The 22,247-nt window shown below is 36.9% G+C and overlaps 1 protein-coding gene across 1 annotated transcript; it reads right to left on the bottom strand.

Annotated features, from left to right (window-relative positions):
* Positions 1-1,893: 1,893 nt before the first annotated feature.
* LOC117326488 (spindle and centriole-associated protein 1-like) lies at positions 1,894-21,190 on the bottom strand. The gene is made up of 18 exons (XM_033883239.1): positions 21,111-21,190; positions 15,340-15,447; positions 15,065-15,112; positions 14,674-14,752; positions 12,341-12,426; positions 12,108-12,179; positions 11,737-11,792; positions 9,340-9,446; positions 8,600-8,797; positions 7,986-8,158; positions 7,618-7,767; positions 7,074-7,166; positions 5,629-5,721; positions 5,330-5,417; positions 4,857-5,012; positions 3,394-4,319; positions 2,346-2,438; positions 1,894-1,989 (listed from the first exon to the last, which is right to left on the bottom strand). Exons 2-18 carry the CDS (start codon positions 15,424-15,426, stop codon positions 1,894-1,896), a joined length of 2,601 nt encoding a protein of 866 aa, XP_033739130.1. The 5' UTR covers positions 15,427-15,447; positions 21,111-21,190.
* Between the last annotated feature and the right edge of the window lie 1,057 nt (positions 21,191-22,247).

The following is a 22,247-nucleotide window of genomic DNA, read 5'->3' as shown; positions in this document are numbered from 1 at the left end:
TTGACCCCACCAGGGGACTGAGAGGTGGGGCTAAAAGGGGTCAAATTGATATGATCAACTTCTCATAAACAGCTCATGTTTGACTGGTAGCATCCTTTTTGGTAAGGATTCAAAATTTATAAAGGAAGGAACTGACCCCCCAGGGGTGCAGAGGGCAGGGTCAAAAGGGGTCAATTGGTTTAAACAACTTCTTTTCTGAAACTAAGCAATGGATATAACTCACATTTGTGTGGTAGCAGATTCCCTATTAGGTTGTGCCAAAAGCCAATTTCACGTTCCCATATAAAATGCATATGATATATTGACATAGCAATACCCAGGTGAGCGATACAGGCCCTCTGGGCCTCTTGTATTCTCTTGTATGAGTTCATATTTACCACCTGGTGTAAAGTCATGAAACTTTATACACTTAATCATCTCTTGTGTGAATATTCAGGTTAACTACCTGGGGTAAAAATTGAGGTCAATGTTTACTGGAAACAGATTTTTGACATCACCCACTCTACACTTTATTACTAATGATACAATTCTCCTGAAACTTTATACCTTGTACAGGTTTTTGGTCTGATCTAGAAAACAAAATGGACGGGCAGCAATCTTGGATGTTGAGGTTTGTTATTGGAATTTTTCTTTGTGGCAGCAACCTACAAATTAGAGTACTGGTATTACTGAAGTTGAGGGGACTCATTTCATATGTACCATTCTGAACTGAAATGCTCCCGATATATTTGCAGAAATGTACATCTTGTATTTATACAATTAAAAACAAATGACATGAATTTCAAGTACATTTAATTTTCCTCTTTACTATCGCAAGTTTTTATCAAGTTAACTTATACAGCAAGGGACAGTACACCTGCACTGACAATTGAACTAAGATGTGCCATGGATTAGCATAACAGACTTAAATCTGTTCATTCAATGTTATGCATAATATATGTATAATCAATTTGATAGTTGCATATATAAACTTGTATCCAAAATCAATATTGTTACATCATTGGATCAGCAAAATATATACATGTACTTTTTTCTAGAATTACAAGTGGATATTTTGTCCTAAATCGAGATTTTAATATTTGCATTTACTCAAAATATATGTAACCCTGGTAAATGCTAGCCGCAATATACTGCTCGACTAGAGAGATCTTCTCTTTAGCTCGATTGGTTGAGTGCAAGACTGGTAAGCCAGAGGTCCCGGGTTCGATCTCTAGCGGAGGCAGTGATTTATAAATTTAATTAATCATTACATATATTACAGATGTATTTTGAATACTTTGAACTATTCACCCATTAATCCAAAATAAGGATAACATTAGAAATGCTTACATTATGTTATATTCCGCCAGTAATTGACCTTCAACGATTCCTAATACAAAAATAGATACCACAAAAGTGTACTAGAGTGATTTGTATTACACAAAACATACCATAGCACTCAGTAAATATTTCAGTCTTTGAAAGCAAGGTTTCACATTGAAATACATATATTATCACAGAACCTGGATTGTTCCCATTTTGCCTTGCTTTGAAACCTCTTTGATCAAAGGATATTGCAGATTATCTTAATTTAATAGCAGAGTTAATATTGTAATTGTCTGAAGTTGAAACAAACACCTTGACTTTCTTGGCTACATGAACGTTTTCAGTAAAATTTTCTATTTCTAAACTTGATCAAACACACTGAGTTATAGATATCATTTTGTCTTCTACTAATCATTCTTTACAACTACCATCTCATTAATAATAGATAAATAATATATTTCCGATATACATTTTGTATCACAGTCACATTAAATTCCATTCACACAAAGTCTGTTTCCCAGTCACACATTGTTCTTCTCAGACTGATAGTGCTTCTGGATCCAACAACAACATTTGCCAAACACACTTCTATGCTCTCTTAGGCGAGGGACTGCTCTCATTCGTTGAATCCAAACTCATGCTGGGAATAGATACAGTAATGCCTCTAGAAGAACCATGGTTATCCTGAAACAATATAAAATAGCTATGATTATGGGCAACAATACAAAATAACGATAAATGCACTAAAATACAGAAAAATAATGTTTATAGACTTACATGTACAACATGCTTAATTATATTCATGTATCTAGGTAAATTTCAAATACCAAAAGGAATTGGTATCAAATTACCTTATAAAGCATTAAATCTGTAATTACTTATCCTAAAACGAAGAAAAAACAAGTTCCTGGTATATATTGAAAATACTTATAACAGCTAGTTTTCCCCCTAGAGGTTGTGTCAGATGAGAGAAGCCATATGGAATTATTTTTCATTCTGTTGGCAGACTTTCGAATGACATTTCATGTATATATCAGTACCTGTTGGGTCAAGCCCTGGAGATTGAGGTATTTATCCGACTTCTGAGATATTGGAGAAATTGGAGGAGAAACAGGGTGGGAAGGAAGGCCATGCTGAAAGGAAATGATTAAAATCAATCATTATCTTCATGAAAGAAATCATTAAGAATTAAAATAATCTCAAAACCTCTTGGAGATCATATAGGTCGAATGAGCGGAGAGATTCCGAAGTTACAAAAACATCTTCTGGATTATAGGGGTAAGTAGATCTGAGAATGCATTTATACATATATCTTTATATTTACACACTTAAGCAATTAACTTATTACTATATCGTCAATCTTTTTAAAGTTTGAATTAGACAAAAATATGATGGCATGCTGAAGTTACCCAAGGCATAACTGATCCCCAACAGTTGCAATTTACGTTTTGTATTTTCAAAAACACTAGTGGAATGTATTCGTGATAATGATGTACAATAACACTGTTTTGACATGGTGAAGAATCCTGAACCCTCCACCACTATTTAGGGGAATATAACTACACCTGTGGACAACAATGAAAGGCAATTCTACCTTCACTGTGAAATTTTCTAAATTATGTAGACAATTTAGACTGCTGTCTGACAAGAGAAATATGGGGCCATAATATACAGGATCTTTTTAGAGAAATTTATGTACATGTACTAAGGATGCAAAACCAGATTTAAGAATAACCAGGGTACGGATTAGACAGGTTTTAACTTTGTTAATTACATTAAGAAGGAAAACACATGTACCAAATATCCAAGCCATTATACACAGGGATCCAGATTGGACAGGAACCAGTGTACCAGGTAGTTATGTATATACAGTATATGCAATGTTTACATTATTGGTTTAATTGGGGCAACACCATGACACTATCCTCTTGCCTTTAACCTAGAATACTGGTAAAACAAAGATATTTCACCAAGCAAAAGTCTAATTATATCTGTCTAGAAGCAGAGAAAGAAACTTCCTACACATCTTTCTTATCATAGACAATTATATAATATACTACAGTAATGAGAGAATTAGAATGACTTTACCTGTTGTGGGTTGCGTTGGGCAAGGACCATGGCGGCACGGAGCTCACTGTCAGTCTCCTGTAAAGTATGATGCTGGTCTAGGTGTTCCTGGTGCTGATTCTGCTGCTGTTGCATCAATATCTGAAGACGGACCTGAGCCTCCTCATGCTGCTTGTTTAGCTCCAGGATCTGGGCAGCAAGTACATCCTTGCTGTTGTATGAGGGTGGAGCAGGGAGACCACTGGTGTGGGCAAGCTGTCTCTGATCCTGGCCTGAACTTCCCAGAATACCACTTTGGGACACACTTGGGTACAAACCTAGACCACCTATACGCCCACTGTGAGAAATCTGGCCTCCCATTGGATACTGGATGCCTGCAGGACCTCCCAGTGATTGTACCATTCCTTGTCGTATTGTTGAGTGTTCTGGTAACTGTCCTGATGGCCTAACACTATTCTGGAGTGGTACTTCCACATTGGTCTGTACCAGGGGGGTGGGACGAGGCACAGACACCCTGGCAGCAGTGTTGGTGAGGTAGGGTCTGCTCTGCATGCCTTGGGCCCCTTGGTTTCCTGGATATGATGCTGAGGGACGTGCAAGGCTATAGCCCTGTACTGAGCTGCCAGTCAATGACTGCTCCTGACTTGATGCTAGAGACTGTGTGGGATTCCCTGGGGGAAGGCTCTGTAAAAATTGGGACTGTGGATACCATGGCGCCCCTTGGACCTGCTGAGGCTGTGTAGGATCAGACTGGGACTCACTTTGCCCTTGGTGTGTAGAATAAGGCACGTTTGGTCTGGTGACTCTAACACCAGTTGTAGAGTGTAGGGTGGGACCATTGGACAGCTGGGTGGGATCTGAGTGGCTATCCACAGAGCTGGCCCGACTAGGGTTACTGCTGATTGGTCCATGCATATAGTTGAGTCCACCAACAGGAAAAAAATCTGCTGTGGTCTGGAAGGTTTACAGGAGCTGGCTCAGGCTGGTCAACTGTAAAGGGTTTAAAAGTGAAGTTTAAACTGCTGAAGCCTTATCATTTCATTATACAGGTTAGATATTCAATATAACATAATAAATCAATAACACTTCATCAAAACTTCATAAACCATTCATCAACAAGCCAATTCATGTTGATGATAAAAAGTATAGATGTAAGCTGAAATATTTGCAATTTATTCATTTAAAAATAGTTTACAGATAAGCTGGAATATATGCATATTCGTCTACTTTGACACAGGCATTAAATGAAATAATAGTCCAGTTCAATCTTATTTATTTGAAAAATTCATGCTTTTGAGTGCAAACAAGCGGCAATATTTTTTCTTCATAAAAAAAAAAAGAAATCACATCTACCTGGCATTTATATTGATTAGAAAAAAGTGTTTTTATGAGTTAAATGTTATGAAAATGAAATGGATGAGATTTCAAATCAACAATCAATATAACACTTAACAATCACAACTTCAGTGAAGAGAATAAAGCACCTGTGTTTGGCTGGTTTTCTGATGAGCCTTCATCCTTGTCCTTCTGTAGGTGAGATTTCCTGACTGGTGGGGATAACAGAACAGCTGCCGAAGCAGACTGAATGTGATTGGGGATAGCTGAGAGCTCCTGTGGCTGTTTGGTGTCCTCATCAGACTCTGTTTACAGTGTATTATATGGATTTTAAAATACTACTCTCACAAAACTACCTCATTAAAATGATGTTGTGAGCAAATGAAAAATGTTTTTAGAAAACAAATTCACACATAAAAAAAACACTGCAAGTTGACAAAGTTGCACTCAATGTAAATTTAAGAGCAAGAATTTGAGAAATAAAAAAAAACAATACCAGGATAGCAAGAGTTATTCTAAATTTGGTGCAAAATGATGAGTATAATCATGAGTAGCTCAAAATGTAAATTGTATGACAGAAGAGTATGCACACAAACACAGTGTCTGAGTGAGCATGACCTACCTGTAACAGATGGTTGGGGTGGGGATCTTCTAGGGGGTGTTCTCAACACAGCTTCCTCCTCTATAAGACCAGCCTTGTGTAGCACAGTCTACAATCAAACCACTTTATCATCATATTGAAACTCACAATGACAGGGCAGAACAATACTGTTCCATTCATTAGATAATAATAACTTTGGGTTTCCTTTCAAGATTTTTTTTCTGAAATCAACATTTGCTGAAAATTGACTTTATCATCATTTCCTTTATAAAGTATCAATCAATACCAATTATTTACCATCCTTTCAGTCTGCTAAATACCTTGAGGTGTTGTATTTCACTTTGAGTTTCCAACTTATACTTTGTAAATTCATTCTTCAACTTGGCTGATTCATCTTGAGTTAAAATAATATCCTACAATAAAGAAAACAAAATATAGGAACGTCCATATACAATGTACATCTGTATTCAAATTATCAATCAGAATGTGCCATAAAAAGTTATATTTTTGGGTTGTTACATTTTGGTGTGGTTTTTTTTTCTTCTTAATTTAGTAAAATTTATTCAGTTTAGTAACATTTTTTGTGTTTAGTTGCTGGAAAATGTTTTGTTTATAAACCATGGCATAATTATAAGCTTTACATATACATAATACGGATACATGTATTTATAATTAAAATCCTCTCAAGTTGGATTTACCTAATGTTCTGACTCTCACTATTTGCCTAGCAAAAGGATTAGTTACTAATGAGATATACTGTATACCTGGTAATCCCCCCCCCCCCCCCCCCCCGTTTAATTTTCACCTTCGTCGCCCTTTGATGATACGGCAAATTTAAGATGACGGCGAAAATTTCAAGCTGAATTGAAGGATTTACAAGTCATTGTAAATAGGCCAACTGTAGTCGGAAACATACCCTCGTACTTTTTAAGTGTGTTTTGTTTCTATACACTCACAAGCAACATGCATTATATATGTATACGTTATAAAATAATTCATTGTTTTATTCCAATCAATGCATGTGAAATAAAATCTAGATTTAAATCTAGGCCTAGTAAATTTGCAATATCGCGTTGAGTTAAATCGAGAATATTGGCTAAGATAGTGTACTAGGTTTAGTATATTTGATTTTAAAAAAAGCTATAAATACTTTAAATATCCATTTTTTACAATGATGCACACAAAATAGCATCAAATTCTTGTAATTGTGAAGGCTGATTTTATGAGTTCACCGTCGCTTGTGACTTCCATCGATGTACAAGTGAACAAGAGAAAACACTGGTCAGTAATTAGTCACATCACGGTGAACTTACAATTCATCGTGTTTGCTTAAAATCGACCATGCATACCGGATACTAATTGAATCAATATAGGCTAAAAGTATATCTGAACACAGGTTAAAGTTGTATTTAACACCTGATTACATTTCACACCTCAGCGGGGTATGCGACAAAAAGAAAATTGGGGAACTCAATAAATCCTGAGTGTTCTGAGTGCAACTGTATCGAGAATTCCGAACAGAATTTTCTGATTGTAAACGAGGAAAAGACATTTCTTAAAAGTAGTTTAGGGCAAATTTAAAACGGGGCGAATATCTTTTGTGTTGCTCAAAGGCGAAAATAACCTGGGGCAAAAAATACCAGGTATACAGTATTGAATTTTATACAGATCAGGAAACATCTGAAGAGTTCTTTCTATTGTCATATCATCTTAGCTGCAGAGAGGATCTAAAAACTAAGAGCTCACACTAACCAACAACACTTACAGACGTTAGAGCGTCTATGAGGGCTGCTAACTGGGACACATCCTGCATGAGCTGCTCTCTCACTATTGTCTCCGCCTTCAGTCGCAGATCATTCTGTGGAGAACAATGGCATAACAATCACTCTATACAAATCATAACGTACTAGAGAACATGTAATGGGTCAAAGAGTAACTCCAGGTACATACATATTTAGTTATACCAGGCTGAATTGTCAAAACAACAAACCCTGTCTGAACACTTCAGTTAATGATAGCAGTGAAGTGAAACATTAAAAGGGAACATCACACAGACACATATTTCCATTCTGGATTAAGTGGTTCTTCAAATTAAATCATTTCACATGAAAATGTAAACAGTCCGACTGTAGACTTACTTTTGTGAGAGACAAACACTTATCTTGGAAACTTAGTCTATGGGAAGACCATCATATTTGAAATATTGACTTAATTTACTAAACAGACTGAAGTCCCCATTTTTGAGATATTGACGAGACACCTACATCTTTCTGATATGGACCACGTCTACTGAGAAACAAGACACTTACCTCTTTGAGATATCGACTGAGTTTGGTGACCGAATCAACCAGAGACAGTGTGTATCCAGAAAATGTTTCCTGTCTGTGTTTTTCAGCTGGAGCTCGACGTCCTGTCTGTTTTTCAAACTCTGCAATCTCATCCTGGAGATTTTCCAACACCTGATTATCAACACAAAATGAGATTTTCACAAAACTAGCACTGTTTCAGAACAAATAAAACAGCTATTTTGTAACGTTGTTTTATTGACTTGAAATTACATACAAAATATAAACCACTTCATTACATGTCTGACCAGATTACTAGTATATTGTGGTTTATAACCAGATCAACAGGGGATATTATCTGTAGATACAATCATTAATTTGTATGTTGCTACCTTGCGTAGATCTGTCAGGTTGAAAGCTGACGTGTTGTGTTGTGGAGATTTTGGAGGAGCCACACGTTTTCTTGTCTTCTTGATCTTTTTTGTATCATTGATTGCAGACCTTGGGGTTTTAAGAATTGAGACAGACTCATTCAGATTCCTTTTTGGAGTTTCACATGCAGTTCCTAAAATTAGAATATATACAATATTTCTATAGATTGATCAAAGTTGGTTGATCCAGAGAGAAACGCTGATTTTTTTCTGTTACAGGTTAATATGACTGGATATTTTATTTAAGTTTAAGATATCAGGCACCATGACATTTAGCAGTAGGATAAATCACTAACAATCATTTTCCATCAGGTATATAATTGGTAGGACAATTCCACATATAAAACAACTGATCTGTTATTTGTATTTATTGACAATCATTAAAACACTAAAACATCATATCATTCCCACTTTCCCTTTTTCAAAAAGGTGTATAAACATCTGAATCAGTACTTTGCAGCTTGATTATATAATCCGAGATACCTGGTAGTTTGGGATGTTATCAGAAAGGAGAATATACCTATACAACCACAATACATACTGTAACTACTTGTATGAACATCAATGATTTATACCTAAAGAGGTGTGTAGACTGGCTGTATCCTGTATCTGTGTACTCTGTATAGGACCCAGGGCCAGCTGACTCAGTTGGGCCTGACCACTGATAGTACTCAGAGTATTATTCTTCTCTTCGTGGGCCAGGTACTTCTCAAACCTCTCCATGTTCATTTGAGGCTGGTAGGTAATGGGATCAGGAGCAACTACTTCATCATCTGACAGGAAAAAACCAGAAATCTGTTAAAATAATGACTCCGACACCAGCCTCTTGTTCCATATATGAAGTCAGACATGTTGATTTTTGTTAATATGACGAGTGGTTCTGTAGTCACCACACTAATTTTCATTTGAGATTGTGACTTAACCCAGATTTAACCTTGATTTGTAAGGTGGATGTTGTCAATGAATCAGAAGACACTTACTGAACTTCTGGTCTTAGGCTCCTTGTCCTTTTTCAGGAGTCTCCATGCAATCTATATTTTTGTTTATATTTTAATCAATTTTGAGTTTGAATTATGGTTTTATTATGTTATTATTCTTCATTATTTTATTATCAGCTACAACAATATTATTGTAATAATGTGTCCTGATAATTTATCACTTATGTTCATTTTAACTGTAAATACACGTGCACATAATGCTGTTTGCCATCAGTATGCAGATATTAAGTCCTTGACAATCAAAAAATTAACTTAAAATTGATTATTTTTAGGCAAAATCTGAAGCCTGAGGAAAATGAAAGGTCCCTTTAACACACCTGAGTCTGTCTCAAAGTCATTGAGTGCTGAGCCATCCATGAGTGACTGACTAAGAGCCTCCATACGTGTTCTGATGTCCGGATGGTCTGCAATCAGACTAGCCGTCCTGTAAAATATTAAGGAATAAATTATTGTAGTTGTTATTAAGACCAAGAAAATTGTTAAATGGTCACAACAATTACAGGGCATGTCAAAATGGCACAAAGTCTTGTCTCAACACAACACTTCCAATAAATCTGTACATGTATTTGCCATTCATAAATCTCTAATTTTTGTGTCAAACATTCATATTTTGTATTTTTCATATCTAATATTTTGTATTAATGCAATAAGTTGTAAGTCTCTGGTACTGTTGAGAGAATACAAACCTGTCTATACCATCAGGGTCTGGGGTTGTTTAGAGAGAATACAAACCTGTCTGTACCATCAGGGTCTGGGGTTTAGAGAGAATACAAACCTGTCTGTACCATCAGGGTCTGGGGTTGTTTAGAGAGAATACAAACCTGTCTATACCATCAGGGTCTGGGGTTGTTTAGAGAGAATACAAACCTGTCTGTACCATCAGGGTCTGGGGCTGTCTTAGAGAGAATACAAACCGGTCTGTACCATCAGGGTCTGGGGTTGTTTAGAGATAATACAAACCTGTCTGTACCATCAGGGTCTGGGGCTGTTTTAGAGAGAATACAAACCTGTCTGTACCATCAGGGTCTGGGGCTGTTTTAGAGAGAATACAAACCTGTCTGTACCATCAGGGTCTGGAGTTGTTTAGAGAGAATAATAACCTGTCTGTACCATCAGGGTCTGGGGCTGTCTTAGAGAGAATACAAACCTGTCTGTACCATCAGGGTCTGGGGTTGTTTAGAGAGAATACAAACCTGTCTGTACCATCAGGGTCTGGGGTTGTTTAGAGAGAATACAAACCTGTCTGTACCATCAGGGTCTGGGGCTGTCTTAGAGAGAATACAAACCGGTCTGTACCATCAGGGTCTGGGGTTGTTTTAGAGAGAATACAAACCTGTCTGTACCATCAGGGTCTGGGGCTGTTTTAGAGAGAATACAAACCTGTCTGTACCATCAGGGTCTGGGGCTGTTTTAGAGAGAATACAAACCGGTCTGTACCATCAGGGTCTGGGGTTGTTTTAGAGAGAATACAAACCTGTCTGTACCATCAGGGTCTGGGGCTGTTTTAGAGAGAATACAAACCTGTCTGTACCATCAGGGTCTGGGGCTGTTTTAGAGAGAATACAAACCTGTCTGTACCATCAGGGTCTGGAGTTGTTTAGAGAGAATAATAACCTGTCTGTACCATCAGGGTCTGGGGTTGTTTAGAGAGAATACAAACCTGTCTGTACCATCAGGGTCTGGGGTTGTTTAGAGAATACAAACCTGTCTGTACCATCAGGGTCTGGGGTTGTTTAGAGAATACAAACCTGTCTGTACCATCAGGGTCTGGGGTTGTTTAGAGAATACAAACCTGTCTGTACCATCAGGGTCTGGGGTTGTTTAGAGAGAATACAAACCTGTCTATACCATCAGGTCTGGGGTTGTTTAGAGAGAATACAAACCTGTCTGTACCATCAGGGTCTGGGGCTGTTTTAGAGAGAATACAAACCTGTCTGTACCATCAGGGTCTGGAGTTGTTTAGAGAGAATACAAACCTGTCTGTACCATCAGGGTCTGGGGTTGTTTAGAGAGAATACAAACCTGTCTGTACCATCAGAGTCTTGGGTTGTTTAGAGAGAATACAAACCTGTCTGTACCATCAGGGTCTGGGGCTGTTTTAGAGAGAATAATAACCTGTCTGTACCATCAGAGTCTGGGGTTGTTTAGAGAGAATACAAACCTGTCTGTACCATCAGGGTCTGGGGTTGTTTAGAGAGAATACAAACCTGTCTGTACCATCAGGGTCTGGGGCTGTTTTAGAGAGAATAATAACCTGTCTGTACCATCAGGGTCTGGGGTTGTTTAGAGAGAATACAAACCTGTCTGTACCATCAGGGTCTGGGGTTGTTTAGAGAGAATACAAACCTGTCTGTACCGTCAGGGTCTGGGGTTGTTTAGAGAGAATACAAACCTGTCTATACCATCAGGGTCTGGGGTTGTTTAGAGAGAATACAAACCTGTCTATACCATCAGGGTCTGGGGTTGTTTAGAGAGAATACAAACCTGTCTATACCATCAGGGTCTGGGGTTGTTTAGAGAGAATACAAACCTGTCTATACCATCAGGGTCTGGGGTTGTTTAGAGAGAATACAAACCTGTCTATACCATCAGGGTCTGGGGTTGTTTAGAGAGAATACAAACCTGTCTGTACCATCAGGGTCTGGGGTTGTTTAGAGAGAATACAAACCTGTCTATACCATCAGGGTCTGGGGTTGTTTAGAGAGAATACAAACCTGTCTATACCATCAGGGTCTGGAGCTGCAGTGACATTAGGAAAGCCAGTAAATCTCTGAAAAGATTTGAAAATAATTCAACATGATGTCAGGTTTTAGTGTTTAATTTTGATCAAACAAATTTTATAGAGATGGAAAAAATATTTAAAGAGTGATTAGCCGGACAGATAAGTTTAAGACATTTGCAGTATTAAACTCAACTTCCCAGAGCTTATCCCACAACATACCTTATTTCAACAAGTAAATAACTATCAGAGTAACAGATACTCTGGTGATCAAAAAAAAGCATAGCATTCTATGTGTAAGCCACATTTAGGTGAAGATTTCTGATTAAAGATGATCATCAAAGAAATAAACAAGATCATACACACCTTAGGGTCGTCACCAAACATATCTTTCACCGATGACATCATCTTATCTGACTTTGCTATCGCACTTTGAAACTGAAAACACAGATGTTCGTTTGTAAATGCCATTTCATCATGTAAAGGAAAAATGTAATAGTTGTATTATGTTATCAAGTATAGTTATAAAGTCAAAGAAAGCCTGTTAATTTTTCTAGATATTTAATACACTGTTTATGTTATTCATCTGAACCAATTACCTGTTGTTGGTCATACAGAACTTCCTTCATAATGGCAAGCTGTCTGGCTTCAGCATTTGAAATGCTCAAATCTGCTGCTTTTTTCTCTGAAAAGCAAAATAAACAAGAGGCCCAGGGGCCTTAACGGTCATCTGACTCTAAATTAAAACCCTTATATTATTGTAGTATGTATTCTCTGTAGCAAGTATATAGTGGCACTGTTGGCCATGGTGGCCATCTTGGATTTCTGACCGACCCAATAAATAACAACACTTGGTCTGGACCATCTAAGGATAATTTCTGGTAAGTTAGAGCTGAATCCCACCGGTGGAATTTGAGAAGAAGTTTGAAATAGGTGTTGTTCAGGAAAACCATGATTGCGCAATCATGTTACAAAATGGCCGCCATTGCTGCTGCCATGTCAAAGTTTTTACAAGGCCGAAAAAATAACAACACTTTGTTGGCTCTGCTTCCTTAACATCCTCACCAATTTCAAGCTCAATCGCACCAGTGGAACTGGAGAAGAAGTTAAAAATGTGTTTTTCAAGATGGTTGCCATGGCGGCCATCTTGGATTTCTGACTGACCGATAAATAACAACACTTGGCCAGGATCATCTAAAGATCATTTTTGGTATGTTAGAGCTGAATCCCCCTGGTGGAATTTGAGAAGAAGTTTCAAATAGTTCAGGAAAACCATGATTGCGTAATCATGTTACAAAATGGCCACCTTAGCTGCCATGTCAAAGTTTTAACGATGCCAAAAAATAACAACACTTTGTTGACTATCTTTCCTTAACATCCTCACCAGTTTCCAGCTCAATTGCACCATTGAAACTGGAGGAAAAGTTTAAAATGTGTTTTTCAAGATGGTTGCCATGGCGGCCATCTTGGATTACTGACTGACCTGAAAAATAGCAACTCTTGGTCAGGACCATCTCAGGATCATTTTTGGTAAGTAAGAACTGAATCCCATCAGCGGAATTTGAGAAGAAGTTTCAAATAGGTGTAGTTCAGAAGAACCATGATTGCGCAATCATGTTACAAAATGGCCGACGTGGCTGCCATGTCAAAGTTTTTACAAAGCCAAAAAATAACAACACTTTGTTGACTCTCCCTCCTTAACATCCTCACCAACTTCCAGCTCAATCGCACCAGTGGAACTGGAGAAGAAGTTTAAAATGTGTTTTTCAAGATGGTTGCCATGGCGGCCATCTTGGATTTCTGACTGACCTGAAAAATAACAACACTTGGTCAGGACCATCTCAGGATCATTTTTGGTAAGTAAGAACTGAATCCCACTGGTGGAATTTGAGAAGAAGTTTCAAATAGGTGTTGTTCAGAAGAACCGTGATTGCGCAATCATGTTACAAAATGGCCGACATGGCTGCCATGTCAAAGTTTTTACGAAGCCGAAAAATAATAACACTTTGTTGGCTCTCCCTCCTTAACATCCTCAACAATTTCCAACTCAATGGCACCAGTGGAACTGGAGAAGAAGTTTAAAATGTGTTTTTCAAGATGGTTGCCATGGCGGCCATCTTGAATATCTGACCGACCTGAAAAATAACAACACTTGGTCGGGATCATCTCAGGATCATTTCAGGCAAGTTTCAGCTCAATAGCACTGGTGGAACTCGAGAAGAAGTTTCAAATGAGTTTTTAAAATGGCGGCTGTGGCGGCCATCTTGGATTTCAGACTGACCCGAAAAATAACAACACTTGGTCGGGACCATCCCAGCATCATTTCAGGCAAGTTTCAGCTCAATCCCACTGGTGGAACTTGAGAAGAAGTTTAAAATGTGAAAAGTTTACGCACGGCGGACGGCGAACGGCGCACGGCGGACGGCGGACGGCGCACGACGACGGACGAAACATGATGACTATAGGTCATCCTGACCCTTCGGGTCAGATGACCTAAAAATCTTTATATCTAGAGTTCCAAAACAAAATCTACCATGCAATGTAATGGCTTTCATGAACAAATTAAAACTGCAATGTAAAAAGAAATCAATTAATTAAAATATTTCATAATAGTACGATCAGGAATACAAAGACATACAAATGTGATGTCATCAAAATAAAGTGTGTCACAAACAAGTTTATCATAAAGCCATATTGTAGTTTTGTACTTAGTTACATAGTATATATTCATTGTGATCTATAGTATATATCTATATTACCTATAAAAAATTGGGTCATGCAGTAATTATGTATTTCTAGTAATAGTTATACGCATCCAGCCCACATCAGTTTGTTAGGATCCAGTACCTATATTGGACCATACTTTCGTTATTACTTACAAGACCCTATCTATATAATATTGTTCACTGATGCATCCTCATTTTGGACTTACTTTTCTTTTGGAGGTCTTTCTGTCTTTGAAGTCGAGTAGCCAGGGCATGTTTTGACAGGTGAGATGCTTTTCTGTATTCCTAAAATAAAGAACTTATGCATTTTCACAACACACAATACCATTCCTACATCATAAAAGATACACATTGTATATGATCAATGTCCATAGATCTTCAACATATTTTAAAATGTGTGCTAACCATATTTCTAAAGGTACCAGAAAACCAACATATCTAAAAAGGAGATCTTTACCATTTCATCATACTTAGCAAAAACTGAAACATTAAGTAGCTCTTCTGAATCATGTCTTTTTATCATATTTCACATTAGAATTCATAATCATTGTAAATGTAAACAATATAATGAGTTGCTGATCAATGTGAACAACTTACTATTTCTTCTGGTGTTGCTTTCAGTGTAGTTAAATCATTAACAGTGTCCTGTAAATCAGAAAGAAATGATCTAGGAACACTGGCTATACGATAAGGGCATCAGTTCAGTTCACTATTCCTTCTAAGTCATCTGACTATGATCCAAAATTATTCACATTATATGACTGACACAAAACAGACTGGTTATTGTTTGTCCACATTTTAAGTGGGGAGGGAATCATTAATATAAACTATTTCTAACCTACTATTTTAAAACTGTTATCTGGTATACTCACATCCCAAACAGGTTTTCTTCGCATTGGTTTCTTCTTACGAGGAATACCAGTAGCCGAATGGGTTCTTCGCACTCTAACAAACGACATTATTTTTTGTTGCTTAATAACCTGAAATTGAAAAAAAAAAAAAAATGAACAGATAACTTATTTAACAATAAGCTGAAAAAAATACATGACACAGCTACGAGAATTTGATGGTCAGTCAAATGAATTTCCTGGCTGCATCAACATACAAATGTACATAACGCTTACATATGATTGGCTACCAGCTATGTTTGGAATTCAAGAGTTATTTGTCTTTTTAGCTTTTTTACCTATTTTAGAAATAGGTTAGTTGGTTAATTACTGTTTTACCAACTTAATGACTTTATTGCTAGGTTTGGCTCACTTAAGCTATAGTCAGTGTTCTGTATAATATTTAGGATCATAGTAACAAAAGTCTCCTGAGTTCAGGTAGCATTCAAACAAAATTTAATGGGATATGAAACACTAACAAGAGGCCCAAAGGGCCTTAACGGTCACCTGAGATTTGAAATATTTCGGTCAACTAAATTGACCCTTTTTGGCCCCACCCATCAGTCCTAATGGGGTCAGTCTATGAAGAGTATTTGATTCTAACATATAGTAGATAAGGAGATTTTTCAAATTTCAGTCAATTTGACCCTTTTTGGCCCCACCCACCAGCCCCTGGGGATCAACCAGGGCCAACATGTACATAACATCAAACTGTAATCCCATGCTGATAATTTGAACCAAGTTGGAATGAATTCCAATACAAATCGAACAAATATTAGTCAAAAATGTGATTTCCCTATACAAACTATAGTAAGGTTTACCCCCTCCCCAGGGGCAAACGTGAGACCCCAGGGTCATGAAATTCACAATTTTGGTAAAGCACCTTAAGACCCTTCCATCTATGAAGAGTATTTGATTCTACCATATCTGAGAGTAGGGAAGAAGATTTTTGAAATTTTAGTCAATTTGACCCTTTTTGGCCCCGCCCACCAGCCCCTGGGGGTCAACTAGGGCCAACATGTACATACCATCAAAGTGTCATCCCATGCTGATAATTTGATACAAGTTAGAATGAATTCCAATACAAATCCAACAAATAATAGTCAAAAATGTGATTTCCCTATATAAACTATAGTAAAGTTTACCCCCTCCCCAGGGGCAAACGCGAGACCCCAGGGTCATGCAATTCACAATTTTGGTAAAGCACCTTAAGACCGTTTCATCTATGAAGAGTGTTTGACTCCACCATATCTGAAAGTATACTGAGATACCATATATCATTCCAAGTATTACGGCAGATTTTGTACGTAATCAAATTAAACACATGCCCGATGGCAAAGCCACGGGGGTAGATGGCATATCTGTTAAACTTTTGAAATGTGCAGGAGAAGCTATTGTATCTCCTCTTACCTTTTTATTTAATATGTCAATATCTAAAGGTGTATTTCCCTCAGAGTGGAAAAGAGCAAAGGTCACTCCGATTTTTAAAGCGGGTGACCCCACCTCTGTGAACAATTATAGACCAGTCTCTGTACTGGCAGGTCTAAGTAAAATATTAGAAAGGCATGTACATAATACTTTTTACAATTTCTTAACTACAAATAAACTTTTAAGTGAAAGCCAATTTGGTTTTCGACCAAACCATTCTACAGAGACCGCTCTGGTTAGTGTGGTAGATAAATGGTTGAGAAATATTGACGAAGGGTATCTTACTGGTGTAGTTTTTATCGACCTTCGCAAGGCCTTTGATACAGTTAATCATAGTGTTCTTTTACATAAACTCAAGGCATATGGTGTATCACCTTCAGCCTTAAATTTCTTTAGGTCGTACCTCACTGGAAGGACACAAGCTGTGAGTTTCTCCGGTGTACTTTCAGATTTTCTCCCTATTGATATTGGTGTGCCCCAGGGCTCAATTTTAGGGCCATTACTGTTTATTTTAAACATTAATGATTACCCAAAATGTTTAAAACATTCTGTAGCAATGATGTACGCAGATGATACATCGCAGAGTGTGAGGGGGGACACAGTAGAAAGTCTAGAAGCTAAAATGTCAGAAGATCTTTCAAACACGATTAAGTGGATGAAAGATAATAAATTAAGTCTGAATTTAACAAAAACCCAATGTATGATGATAGGATCCTCTCAAAAACTCGCAAGATGTCGGCAGCTGATTTTGAAAGTTGGGGATCTCACGATTGAAACTGTCCAATGTGCAAAGTTACTGGGTGTTTTTATTGATAGTTGTCTCTCATGGAAAGAGCATATTAAATTTATGACAAAGAAAATATCCAAGAAAATAGGTGTGTTGAGAAGACTAAGGTCATTTATGTCAGATGATGTCATTACCAACGTATATAACAGTATTGTTTTCCCCCATTTTATGTACTGTTCAACTGTCTGGAGTAAACCTAGCAACAAAATGTACATAGATATGGTCTTAAAATTACAGAAAAGAGCAGCCAGGATATTATTAAATGTTAGAGATATTCTTACTCCCTCCAAATCCCTCTTTGAAAAATTAAAATGGATGCCAATTGCAGACTTTTACGATTTTAGAAAAATGGTTTTGTGTTACAAAATTTTACATTGTGAATCACCAGGTATTTTAACAAACATGTTTTCTTATGTAAAAAATGTGAATGGCAGAAACACTAGATCTTCTATATCAAACAAATTGTATGTTCCAACAGCCAGAACAAACTATTTCAAACGTTCATTTGTATATACATGTTCAATTTTATGGAACGAAGCTAATGATACTATTAGAGACTCAGTTAGTATTGGGATTTTTAAAACTAGATACCTGCAGCTTTACTTCTCAAAATCTTAGCTATATATATATATATATATACTGCAATATTTTATAAATTACTTCAACTAGTCTAGTTTTAATTTCTAAATATTTCTTTTGTGATTATTAATAGAATATATAGTTATATCTGTGATTCATCCCTTACACTGATATTTTAGTATAGTAATATTCAATCTTCTAAATTTAATTTTAGATCACCTACTTCATTGTACCATTTTAATTCACACTATATTAGTGTATATTCTGTCAATTTTTACCTTTTGCTATATTAGCATTGTATGTATATTCGACTCCTTGTGCTTTAATAATGTCCTTCAGCAACACTTGTGTGATATACAAGCGTTCATTTATAAATCATATTTAAGCTGTGATGATAATTATATATTTATTACATTGTTATATTATATCGTTATTTCAAATTATGCCATGCTTGTGTAAATATATTTGATGCAGGGCCATGTTGTAAACTAGACATTGTCTAAATATGTTACCCTGGTTAAATAAAAGATATTATTATTATTATTAAGTAGAGAAGAAGATTTTTGAAGTTTTAGTCAATTTGACCCTTTTTGGCCCCACCCCTCAGGCCCCTGGGGGGTGGGGACCATATAATTCACAATTTTGGTTGACCTTCAGCCATAGAAACTTTCTGCCAAATTTCATTGAATTTTGTTAAGTGGTTTTGGAGAAGAAGTCGAAAATGTAAAAAGTTTACGGACGCACGACGGACGACGGACGACGGACAAAAGGCGATTAGAATAGGTCACTTGAGACTTCGTCTCAGGTGACCTAATAAAATGCTACCTCCCAAGAAATGATTTTCAATCCAACACCAGACCTACATTTGAATACAGCTCTTAAGAGTTATCCCCTTTAAAAAGGAATCATCTACTATGTGCAACATAATGTTTGTCTTTGTAATAATATTGCTGTCAATTAAAACTTACAGTTTGTCAAATGTAAACATATAGCTGATAGATTACAATAGACCCCTGAAAAGTACCTCCAGATCAAAATGATGTCAGATTTTGAAATTTACAAAACTATTTATTTCACTTCTATAAACAATTTAGCGGTTCTTAGCAGAGACATATATATAGAGAGAGATTGGCTACTCTCTATTTGCCCCTATGTCTACGTGGTGGCCCCTGACCTTCCCACAATCCTTTGCGGTCGCTCGGTTCAGTCTTCACTTGACGCCATATTGAATTTGGAGAAAACTTGAAAACCAGACACATAATTATCAATAATTTCTATTTGAAATCATCACCCAGATCCAATGATGTACTTTAATTTTATTAATATCAAAGTGAAGAAGTGTCATCAATATGAAATATATCACAATTTGCTGTCACAGTGTTTGCATTTTGAGTATGAAAGTCAAGCACACCGCAGGGAAGATCGGTGGGAATCTCCAATTTTGGAAAAGTCCCTATGGAGTTTTCGAAAATACGGATAAATGACAACAATGTGCATGATAAACAAGACCATATCCCATCAGTATGATAGTTTTGGGATAATGTAGTAATTTTTGTAGTGCCTTACATTAAATGATGTGCTTTTTGTGTGCGCTTAAAATTGACGATGTTTTGGTCTGACGTAATGGCGGCTTAATTACAAAACTAGGACATGTCGAATAGGACCAAATGGATTTTCGAAAATACGGATTAATGACAACAATGTGCATGATCAACAAGACTATATCCCATAAGTATGATAGTTTTTGGATAATGTATTGTAGTAACTTTTGTAGTGGCCTAAATAAAACGATGTGCTTTTTGTGTGCGTTTAAAATTGACGATGTTTTGGTCTGACGTAATGGCGGCGTAATTACAGAACTAGGTCATGTCGAATAGGACCCAATTGATTTTCGAAAATACAGATAAATGACAACAGTGTGCATAATCATCAAGACTATATCCCATAAGTATGATAGTTTTTGGATAAGTTAGTGACTTTTGTAGTGGCCTAAATAAAACGATGTGCTTTTTGTGTTTTAAAATTGACGATGTTTTGGTCTGACGTAATGGCAGATTAACCAGAACATGTCGTATAAGTTCCGGTACATCGATGCGCAAAGCCTGATTTACCTGTGCTTGCGTGTGTTTGATAGGGGACAAGGCGCTCTTGATAAGGGATATGCTTGAGTGGTCACGAATAAAGGGAGCCACCACTTGTACGGTAAAATAGCGATGTTTCCTATCTCTGTATATTTGTCTCTGTTCTTAGATAGGAGCCGAGGATTTGTCTAGTTTCTTAGGTTCTGTTGTCACTACCCTAGTTCTCATTTTGAGAATGTGACTTAACCCGGAATTGACCTAGATTTGTATGGCTGTTGTCATCGATGAAGCAGAAGATGCTAACTCTTCCGGAACACCTGGTCTAATTCTCCTTGTCCTTTTTAAAATGAAATCTATATTTGTTTATTCATATTTTGCTCGTTTATTGATTCTGAATTAGAATCACTGTTTTGTTATAATGTCAGTATTCTCTGTTTGTATGATCACTGTAAACCTGCAGTTTAGTCTCCAATTCATATATACAGCGGTTCCTGATATATACGTATCCGATGTACCATTGTGATGTCAAATACTCAGTAGCCTACTACCTGACTACAGTTTTGTGTTATTTGACAAGTCGTTACTGAACCGTTACTATAACTGTTTATTAAATATGTCTGCCTCTATCGTGTGTCAAGAATCTGTCCCGAATCACATCCCCATAACTTAAACTTAAAACAGAATTTCATTCCATTATCTCTCTACTCATACTGTATGTGAGACTGATGTCAGATTTCAGGTTGAGACATGCCTGTTGCATTCACAATTAGGATTTATCGTGCAGTTAATTCAGAATGGCGATTGTATCTATCAAGTTCTTACACTGCATATTGTTTAAAATAGAGCGTATGGCACTTACTAAAAGTCATTGTTTTCCCTACCTGTCTAAAGATCACCGATGTTTACAGCTGAAAGCTCAAAAGCGCCCGCCTCCATGGACGCCATTGACGGAAGTGTTTTCATTGGTTCCAGTGAAAAGGGACATAAATCCATTTGACCATCGGCTGCAAAAGTTATAGTCTGTTTCAAGAATTGCGGGATTGCAGACGATTCCAGTGCTGGGGCAGGCATCCGTAATTTGGCATCATATTTCAATGTGAATTAGGTTTCAACTAATATTTTAACACAAATAGAAAAATTAGCAAATGTGTCATATTCTAAATGACAACTCTTCGCGATGAACATACCTTAGGACAAAATAAAACACTCTCTCTTCTTTCAAAACCAGACTAATGTAAACACGTTCGCCAGCCTCCAACAAACGACCATCCTCTTTTTTTTTCAAATTGTACATGGTGACTTTTTTATACATAAGAACATACCCCACCCACACCCTCCGAAAAAAATGTTCATATATTGACGTTTCTGCACATGTGCCCAGGAGGGATGTTATAAACACTCTTTCCTAAGAGTCCCTAAACGGAAGAAGAAGAAACGTGATCAGGTTAATGGTGCCAAATTCATTTCAAGGTATACATTTAAAGGTTTCATCTGTCACTAGACATACCAGTTATTATCAAAATGAGTTTAAGCATGTGTTATTTCTATTATATTAGAGTAATAGAAACCAAATGAAATAATATATATATACAAGAAATATCAACTACTCATGGTTAACTTTTATCACCATGGTACTGAGAATGAATATGTTCGATGATATGGTCGCGATTACAGAGAGGTCCACATTCGAAATCTAGGGACCCTTCCACCTATCTGTAAAAAAAATTACCACCAACATTATCATAACTTGTAGAATGAATTAAAGTCCTTGTTACGAGTTGACCATTTTTTCAGTTTCAGACTCCTCCATGCATGTCTACTTTATCAGTGTAACGTTTTTATTATAAACAAATGTGAAATTGTGCTACACCACTAGTTAGGTAAACTTCCATATACAGGTGTTTCTGTCTTATTATACCCCGGAATGGTCAGTGTCAAATTTTAAATTCTAATCAATAAGCTGACCGCAAGACTTCGATTCTGTGGGGCAACATACTAGTAAACCCCAAAGACCACGG

The sequence above is a fragment of the Pecten maximus genome, chromosome 4, assembly GCF_902652985.1.
Source record: "Pecten maximus chromosome 4, xPecMax1.1, whole genome shotgun sequence".
Lineage (NCBI taxonomy): Eukaryota > Metazoa > Mollusca > Bivalvia > Pectinida > Pectinidae > Pecten > Pecten maximus.
This window is presented reverse-complemented; position numbering and strand designations above follow the sequence as displayed.

Excerpts from the sequence above, each read along its gene's own strand:
- LOC117326488 (XM_033883239.1), bottom strand. The coding sequence starts at position 15,426 with ATGTCGTTTGTTAGAGTGCGAAGAACCCATTCGGCTACTGGTATTCCT. Across the intron at positions 8,159-8,599 it reads CAGTCTACACACCTCTTTAG|GAACTGCATGTGAAACTCCA; the intron begins GTATAAATCATT and ends TTCTAATTTTAG. Across the intron at positions 5,418-5,628 it reads GTGAAATACAACACCTCAAG|ACTGTGCTACACAAGGCTGG; the intron begins GTATTTAGCAGA and ends GTTTGATTGTAG.